Source organism: Vigna unguiculata, chromosome 5 (genome assembly GCF_004118075.2).
Source record: "Vigna unguiculata cultivar IT97K-499-35 chromosome 5, ASM411807v1, whole genome shotgun sequence".
In the NCBI taxonomy this organism is placed as follows: Eukaryota; Viridiplantae; Streptophyta; class Magnoliopsida; order Fabales; family Fabaceae; genus Vigna; species Vigna unguiculata.
The window spans coordinates 39,498,934-39,508,869 of NC_040283.1; the positions used below are offsets into that span (position 1 = coordinate 39,498,934).

The 9,936-nt window shown below is 30.3% G+C and overlaps 1 protein-coding gene across 2 annotated transcripts; it reads right to left on the bottom strand.

The window, feature by feature from the left end:
• Positions 1–4,784: 4,784 nt before the first annotated feature.
• Positions 4,785–9,644, bottom strand: LOC114185092 (TMV resistance protein N-like). Of its 2 annotated transcripts, none has more exons than XM_028072600.1 (5): positions 8,940–9,636; positions 7,489–8,584; positions 7,014–7,286; positions 5,848–6,729; positions 4,785–5,675 (listed from the first exon to the last, which is right to left on the bottom strand). In XM_028072600.1, the coding sequence occupies exons 1-5, from the start codon at positions 9,497–9,499 to the stop codon at positions 5,043–5,045; spliced, it is 3,444 nt and encodes a 1,147-aa protein (XP_027928401.1). In that variant the 5' UTR covers positions 9,500–9,636; the 3' UTR covers positions 4,785–5,042. The 2 variants fall into 2 exon arrangements, with proteins under 2 accessions (XP_027928401.1, XP_027928402.1); XM_028072601.1 differs by having other exon boundaries at positions 5,372–5,675; positions 5,951–6,729; positions 8,940–9,644.
• Positions 9,645–9,936: the final 292 nt, after the last annotated feature.

A 9,936-nucleotide genomic window follows, 5' to 3' on the forward strand; every position in this document is an offset into this window, starting at 1 on the left:
TTCATATTGTTGATCAAAACGTAATGGGCAGGTCACCATGTAATACGCCGGGGTCACTAGTTAATGAATCCACAATTATCATGTTTTTGAGGTGGGGGTTGTGGACCAATTATTGTAGAGAAATTTTTATTAGGATTAAATATACGTTTCATACATGTTGTTAAGGTCTTATAATACATTACAAATGGTTTACATGTGGACTTTCTTAAAACAAAACAGTGGTTATACTACTATTCAAAAAGTATAGGGCAGGTCACCAGTTAATATGTCAATGGTCACCAGTATTTCAATCCAGAGTTTACTTATATGTGAACTGAATTTTGTGAACCAATTCTCTCCCACTAATTTTTATCATGTTCAATATACCTTCCACACATGTTAGGAAAGTCATGACTGTAACTAGTTTACATGTTCAGTCCTTATGATAGACCACAATTCATATCGTTGAGCAAAACGTAATAAGCAAATCACCATGTAATACATCAGGGGCCATCAGTTAATGAATCCACAATTATCATGTCTGTGAGGTGGGGTTATGGACTAATTATCCTAGATCAATTTTATTTGGATTAAATATATTTTTCATACATGTTGTTAAGGTCTTCTAATACACTAAAAATGGATTACATCTGGACTTCCTTAAAAGAGAGTTGTGGTTATACTACTATTCAAAAAGTATTGGGTAGGTCACCAATTAATATATAAGTGGTCACCAGTAATTCAATCCAGAGTTTACATATATGTCAATGATCACCAGTAATTCAACCTGTCACCACACACAACCATCGAGCTGAATCGAACTAACGAAAAGCAGTAATAACCCTAACACCACTCCAAGGACAACAAAAATCTTGGAACAAAATGGGATTTAGTTTAGGGTTCAAGAATAACACCAAAACTTAGAAATCTCGTCTTTCGTTTAGGGCCCAAAGCCCATGTTAGCAGCTCCTCGCTGTAGAAATCACCAAGGTCGATTCGACAGGAGTTGAAGAAACTAGTGCAGCCTCTATTGGTGGTGTAAGAATCGATGTGGCCTCTGATTATGAGGAGAGTTTCATTCACGGGATCACTCTCGCGAACTAGGTACGTGTTCTTCGTGCACAGCGCCGACTTCAGCCTCTCAAATCACATTTCGTCTTCTCCACACTTTGTTTGTGTTCTATGGAAGAGAGAAACCCTAATTGTTTTAGTGTGGTCTGCAAGATAGACGAGCATTTTCTCCCTTTGCTTTTCACCCGTTGCCATAGTGTCTTTGCAAAATAAAACACAAATTAAAAAAATTAAATACACATCAACTATCAGGTCAGGAAGTAAGAGAAGGAGTCAAAAATTGGGAGTTAGAATATCATTTTTCTAAAGGTATTTTTAATTCGGATCTGTTTGTGGATTGGGCCTGAGAATTGCCCTCATCTTCGCATAAAACCACGTACTCAACGTTGGTGGTGATGTGGCACGTCCACAGGGTGTGAGGGGTTGACGTGGATTGTACTAGTTGGCAATGAGGATTTGCGAGTTTGAGTTGATTGGTCCATCGGACGGTGGGCAATTGATGGAGTTTCTAAAAGGAGGTGGAGAAATAGGGATGAAAAATAATCTCCACATGTATGATTTTAATCCATTATGTTTTATATATATATATATATATATATATATATATATATATATATATATATATATATATGTCTTGGAATTGAATTTTTCAATTTTTTATTAAAATAATTTATATCAAAATTTAAATTATTTATTATAAATCTAAAATTTAATTTAAGTAATTAGATAAATTTAATCAATATGAATTTTAATTTTAGTAGTACAAAATATAAGAACTAAAGTTAATAGATCCATCATTTTCTCCCATCCCTATACATCATTTCATCCATTTGTAAATAAATACTTCCACTGGACAATGTTTCAAAAGAAATATGTTTTATTTCACTTTCTTTTTTTCTTCAAAAGAAGCTCATCCTCATTTTTCTCCACCAATAATCATTATTCTCTCCTCTTTTTCTCCATTTATACTCTTTTAATACATATTATGTTTCCCAATCATGTTGACAATTATAATATAATTGAAAATAATGTCTAAAATAAGCTAATAATTAGATTTTCTTGATCTTATGTTACATATCACTTTATCATTAGATAATTAATTGAGTAAAAAAAAATTTGTGTCCCTTCTTTAAAACATGTTTTAATGTCCCTCCACTATTTTTCCATATAATTATCTTGCACTTGGTATTATTTTACAAATTATTTAATTTATTAAATTTATCTCTAATTATTAATTATTATACACAATGACTTAATTGTAATTTGATAACACTAGTTATATTTTGGTGTCAACGAGAGAAATATAAGAGTCCATCTAAACCGATAATTAAAGGAGGAAGTCGCCGAACCAACAAATGTCATAGTCCGCAACAACCAATATTTGTCATTAGAATTGTGGATCTTGGTGACGACGTCGAAGACACTATTGTAGTAGATTGTATTGTTCGGTCTTTTGTTCATCATAACCAATAGACTTTAGAAGATTAGTTGAGGAATTGCACAAAGATTTTTTAATTTTTTTAAAAAATTTAAAATTTTTAATTGAATTTATTTTTTTATAAAATATAATATTAATAAATAATAAAATAATAAATTACAAATAATAAAAATAAAAATTTATTGAGATTTTTTTTGTTCTTTTTCATTTTTAGTTTCTCACCTATTTTATTAATTTATTACTTTTGCATTTCCTCTCTTTTTTTTCTTGTTTAAAAAATGAAATAGAAAATTAGACATAAATTCATTTTTTCTTTTGTCCGTTCTCTTTTAAGATAAAAAAAGTAACTCTCTCATTTCTCTTTATAGCAAAATATTAATTTGATATTTAATTTTTTTTTCATTTTACGAGTTTTTTATATATTTATTTTCTTATGAATATAAAAAGAAAAAATATGTAATATATGTTTTTTTTTCATAACCATTTCTTAAATGTGAATTGATTATGATATTTTCTTTTTTAATAATTACATCTCTCAATTTTTTATTAAATTTTTATAAATTATTTTTTAGTCTTATTTTTTTTAAATTGGTATATTGATAAAAAATAAAATAATAGATTCTTTTCTTTAAGTGATATAAGGGAAGATACCCTTGAAGATGAAAATAATACAAATTCACTTCTTTACTATTTTCAACCATGATACTGATAGAAATTCAATTATTGAATTAGAGAACCATTTTTTAATATTCAAATAATTATAAATGAGAAATTTTATATTAATTCTTTTGAATTATAGGCGAAATTTTTCATATTAATTTTTTGAAACTTTTTATAAGAAAAAATTTCAAATTTGAAAATATTCAAAAAAATAGATGAAACTAGAAAAACTTATTTAAAATAAGTTTTATATCATATATAATTTCAAAACTATAATTTTTGTAAAAAAAAACATAAAAGAATTTCAATACTAAATTATATATATATTTTTGTATTAATAATAATAATAATTAAATATATAAAATTTGAGTATATTATTTTAACTCCTTCAAACTTTTTGATTATGATCCACTACTAACCATAACATACAAGATAAAAAATAGACGTTGATATATAAAATAGGAAAATAATTTTTTAACAAAATCTTAACAATTTGTTGAGATGACATCTTCTAAATGATTTTTCATATTTTATTTTATTTTTTATTTTTTTATATTTCAAAATCACTTAAAAAATACCACTTAATTATAAGATAAAGTTATCAAACTTTAGTTATCAAAATATCAATATTATCCTATAAAAATATACCACATGTCAAACAATGAATAAAAACACATAAGAAAACGTTAAAACGTCTTTAATCAAAAAGGTACTATGAGCAAATATACTGGATTTTCATAAGATTTGAAATTTTGCATATGAAAAATAAAGTCATGTTGAAAGAGTTAACAACATTATGATATAGACAACTTTTTTTTTTCTTTATTCAAAGATAATTGTGTTTGAAGGACAAGAAAATTACTGATTGCTTCAAAATGTCACAATAGAAAATAAATAGAAAATATTGTTTATGTAATAAATGATTTTTTATTTTAGTAGTATACTATGATGTAAATAACTCATAATTTTATTTTTCTTTTATAAAAGGTCATTGTGTTTCAAGGCCAACAAATTTATTTGTCACTTCAAAATATCACAATAGAAAATAAATAAATAAACATAGGTACTTTTTCAATAACAATTAATAGATTAGATTCTATCATCAATTGAAAACTAAATATTAAAACAATAGTTATGATAATTTAACAAGTAATTTTATATTTCAAAAGATTTAAAAGAAATTCAAATGAAATTGAAATAATACAAACTATTCTAATATATATATATATATATATATATATATATATATATATATATATGTTGTATTCATGTATATATAAACAACTACAAAAATCCACTCAAGTTTTTCTTTTCCTTCTCTTACGGTTTTTTTTTTCTCTCAAAATCAAAATCTCTAAATTTAAGAGTGCTTTTCTTCCTCTACCACCTCTAGAGGCCACACTCCATAGTTATCAATGTCTCACATCAATTTCTTCAAATACATTAACATAAATGTCATGGTTATTATTGTAGTTGTACTAACAAAATAATTTTTTGTCATGATTATTCTAGTAATTTAAAATATCGTTCTAAGTCTTATATATATATATATATATATATATATATATATATATATATATATATATATATATATGTATGTATAAATTGAAGAAAAAAATTTAAAAAACTAATTTTCTTTTAAATTAAATAGGCCAATTTATTAACACACCAACCATAAAAGGACTAGATGTAGCCAGATAGCCCATCTTTACACGTCTAAATTGACCACAAGTTCTCAATGTAGTACACCAATCACGTATATTGCACTATTAATTTTAATAACCATTAATTCTACAAAATAGTGAATCAACGATTAATTAGGACCTACTGATTTAGAAAATAATTCATTACCTTGGGTCCCAAAAGATGCATATTCGTGTCTTTTGTAGTGCATTTAAAACCCTGCATAAGACAAATTGTTTTCCTTTACTTCTGCATCATGTTTCTCTACTTCATCTTCCTTTGTGAGTAACCAATTGTAGGGAAGCCGGAATACAGGACCAGAATTGGTCTTGCTTTTTTTCACAAAAACAAAGTTGAGAGGGTGTACTTCATTGCGAGGGAATGGAAGAGGTTGTCCTTGTTGCATCCTTTTAAAGTCATGTACATCTTTTTTGAATATACTCCTCATCCCCCATGCATGGATCTTAACCCCTGCTAGGGTTTTAAATGTGATATGTGCTCCTGTTTTCACAAAATGACAATGCTCTCTCGAGATATAAATGATCCAAAAATGATTTGATTTAGCAAAATGTTGTATGTTCACATTATGTGGCACATCACAGTATTCTTCTGTATGTTTACTTACGAAAGAAAGATATAATGGGTGCGGTGAAGAATCATCAACAACAAGAGCAGTGTTTCCCCCAAATATAACACAAAAGGCAAAGCCCATCCAGTCTTCATCCACACTAAATTCCACTATCCTTATAACTGAATCCCCTTCAAATCTTTTGGTGAACCACCGCGGAATTTCCAAACCCCATGGAACAACAATGTCAAAGCCACATCGAAAATGACAGGATTCCTGATGTCACCACATGGAAAATCACAAAATAAGTTTTACTATAATCAGTTGTATAACAATAATAGGTCGTTAACAAAAAGTATTTTTTACAAACAATATTTAAAGACACTTCTAATGACAAATTAGGCAAATATGTCATCGAATGACAAGGAGAAGGTAGTAAAATGTGAACCTTAATTAGTCTGAAAAGCCATGCAAGTTCCAAACTCCAACAATCCCACGGTTTGGACAATATATCAACCATATTGGCACAATTAAAAAGATATAAGCCTGACCTATGATCACGAGATCCGGATACTTTTCTAAAATACTTCCCCCCTGATGCAGCTCCTTCAATTGGAAGGTTAGACAAAGATTTAAGCTCATGACAATGAGACAAGTTTATATATCCTAGACAATGAAGCCCCCTGAAGGAATCAGGCACTGAAACAACATTGTTTCCCTGTAGATTCAGTCTTTCCAGACATCTTAATTCTCCAATAGCATCAGGTACTTCTGGTAGATTGCAAAAACTTAGATCCAGAAAAATCAAACATTCCAAATGGGATTTAGAAGCTTGTCTTGGAAACAGACTTGTAAGTTTATAACAATGGCACAAAACTAGAGTTTGAAGAGATACCAAGGAATTGATATCATTTGGTATACTGACAAGTTTTGTGCAACCTCTCAAACTGAAGAAAGTAAGATTTGAAAGGACTCCAATGGATTGATGAATAGTGGATAAGCTTGTACATTCATCCATGTCAAGGTACTCAAGATGTGTTGCCCTTGTAAAATCTGGGGTGCTTTCAAGCTTAGAACAACCCGAGAGATGTAGAACTCTCAGAGAACTCATGTTGCCTACACAGCCAAAGTCAACGAAAACTAGATTCCGACAATTTCGTAAATTCAAGAAAGCAAGCTTCTTAAGAAGTCCAATTGATGAATGGACATAAGATAAACTTGTACATCCAGAAAGATCTAGCCTCTCAAGTTTTATGGTTCTGGAAAAATCTAAAGTCTCAGTCAGTTTCTTGGAGTTGCTTAAATCAATCCTTTTCAAGTTGGGACAGCTCTGCGAAAAGAGAATAAACAGTCACCTATTAGCATATAATCTTGAAACTTCAATTTTATTATCTCTTTTAATTTGGTATGCATTCAAAATTAAAGACACACTAAAGAGTTAAAAAAAGTTCATTTAGGTTCATTTACTGAAAAAAAGAAAAACATTATAATGTGATCCAAAAGAAAGTGATGGTAATGCATGCTACTTCTTTTGGAAAGTTATAGAGAGAGTCTATCTTTCCGTGATTTCTTCAAATTCAGCAGAAGAAAATGGAAAGAATGTAACTATAATACCTTGCGGCCTTCCCATATATGTGTGATGCGACTGTTAGGCATATTCAACTCCACAAGATTAGAGACTGTAAAATATGGAGGCAGAGAAGCAAAAGGATAATCATGCCACAATAGATATCGCAGCCTGTCAGAAAGAAACTCCAGGCTTCCTGAAAGTTTTGTGTGATGTAATATGAGTAATGTAAGCTCCTTCATTCTTGACAATCCATCAACACTACATTCCAACAATTCTTCTTTTTTATTTAAAACTATGGCTTTTACCTTCTCTGTTCCCTGAAAGTAAAGACAAAACATGCAAAAAGAAAAACACTTAATCAAATCACCTTAATAATTAGAACACGAAACATTTTTATAAAAAAAGGAAAATAGCGAAGCTTTAACTTGAAACAACCGTACTTTAAATTCAATGATTACCGTTTCTGATGTAGCAGATATTAAAAAAACATTACATGATTCAGAAAATATAACTTGTTACCGTTTCTGTTGTCAAGACTTGCAAGAAGTCTTTATGAAGCCATATTCTACTCCATGATCCTGGTTCCTCGGGAGATTGGCCGCGAACCATTTTTTTTCCTAATTCTTGTAACAATTCATGCATCTGAATTTCTTCATTGCTAATAGTGATGAGTGATTTCTCAATGAGTCTTGAAATTCCAATGTGAGGGTATAACCCACAACAGTCTAGAATTCGCTTAACATAATCCTCTCTCTCCCCTTTAAAGAAACATGCAATGTGTAAAAATATTTGTTTTTCCTCATGGTTTAGTCCATCAATACTTATTTGAAGTACATCCATAATTTTTTTATGTGGACTATTTTGCAATCTATTTATTGCATCTCTCCATTCAATAGTATCTCGAGTACACAAGAAAGAACCCAACACTCTAATAGCCAAGGGAAGACATTGGGCATATTTTAGTACTTCAGGAATCAACACCGCACAAGTACTGCTTTGCTCTTCACTTTTGAAGGCTTTTCTACAGAACAATTCACGAGCATCATTATCATTCAATAACGAAACCTTATGTATCAATACATTACCCTCGTACACTTTCAGAATATGCTCATCTGTGGTTGTAATAACCATTCTACTTCCCTTCAAAAGCAATTTAGGTTTTATGGCCAAATTTTCCAATTGCTCTAATTCATCAACGTTGTCCAGAACTATGAGGACCTTTATGTTGTGAAGCCTATTTTTTACAATCCCTGATATTTCAATTGGACTACTCATATCTATGTTTTCACGTAAAGTTTGATTAATGATCTCTTTGTGTATAGCAGTCTGGCCACCATCCCTATAAAGTTTGCTCACATCCTCAACGAAACAAGAAGCATCAAACCTATGAGAGATTTTGTCATATAGGACGGCGGCATGAGTTGTTTTTCCTATTCCATTCATTCCCCAAATTCCTAAAACTTGAACACCACTTTTTGAACTTAATCTTAATTTATCTTCTAATGCTTGTACACGTGATTGTATCCCAATAAGGTCATCAACAAACCCAGAGAATTTGTGACCCAATTTTTTTATTACCTTTTGAACAATATCTTCAATTACTTCAGATTCGGACCTGAAGAGATTAAAAATAAAGAAATATGCTTAAAATGCTCTGAATCTGTTCAAACGAATTGATGATAAAAATTAAGTTTATTTGGTTTTTTAGTCTTCGTAGTTTCTCAAACGAGTAATATTGTTTTCTTTATTTTCTTGCACCCACCATTTTGAACTCATTCCTTAAAATAATACCAGAAAGGAAGAAAATCATTTAAGAAAATTACAGTCACACACAACTAATGCTTAGAACAATAATTTTTATGGAGATAAACCTTCTAATGTTTTTCTAAAAAAAAAATCAGTAAAATGTATCTATATATATAGAGGTATAAACATAGAAAACAGAGACAATAACCATAACTAACACATACTTGTTTCTGACGTCCCAACCAGCTAATTTGCCAAACCCATTCATAGCTCTCTCCCATCGATAAACCTTATCTGGGTTTCCTTTGAATTTCTGTCTGAGTGAAACGAAGGCCTTCTCGTATACCCCGTTCTGATGTCGTACGTGAGACGGAACAACATCATAGAAAACAGGGAAAACAGTTTGGTTATATTGCTGTTTGCAATCAGCTATAGTGGTCATTTCGTCCAAACACCACGAGGAGGAAGGATAATCTTTGGAGAAGACGATGATAGAAATTCGAGAACCTCTGATTGCTTGTAGAAGCTGTGATGAAATGGATTCTCCTTTGCGGAGCTTGTGGTCGTCTTTAAAGACAAAAATACCCTTCCGGAGAAGATGAGAGTAGAGATGATCAACGAAAGAGTTGCGGGTATCAGGGCCTCTGAAACTGATGAACACATCGTATCTGTAGTCTTGGTTTTTGATGGTGTCGGAGGAGTGATAGGAAGAAGAAGCAGATTCTGATGATCGGGCGCAGAACTGGCTCCAAAACCATCTCCTCCCTGATTTCTTCTTTGGCATCGGTGAATGGTAGTGGCTGTTCCTTCAAATTCACACCACAACCAGTGAGAGGAAGAACATGGACTTCTTTCAAAAGATGGTCAAATGGAGTAGAGATGAGTTGCAGTAATGGAAATCCCTAGAAAAAGACAAACATACAGAAACTTCATCACTTGCTACAGTTGCATATGAATATTCATATTTTTGCATTAGCACCGACACTTTGAGTCTAAATTTGTTTTACTGATTTGGTATCTAATATTTTGGTTAAGTTTAATTTGTTTTCTATATTTTTAATTTATTTAATTTGGTATTTTAATATTTTAGGAAGATTTAATTTGGTAAGTTAACTTAATATTGTATCCGTATATAATACGTGTTAAATTGTAAAACTTTTACATTTTTTAACTTTTTAATTTTTTTGTAAAAATTTATAAATTTATTTAATTTGGTATTTT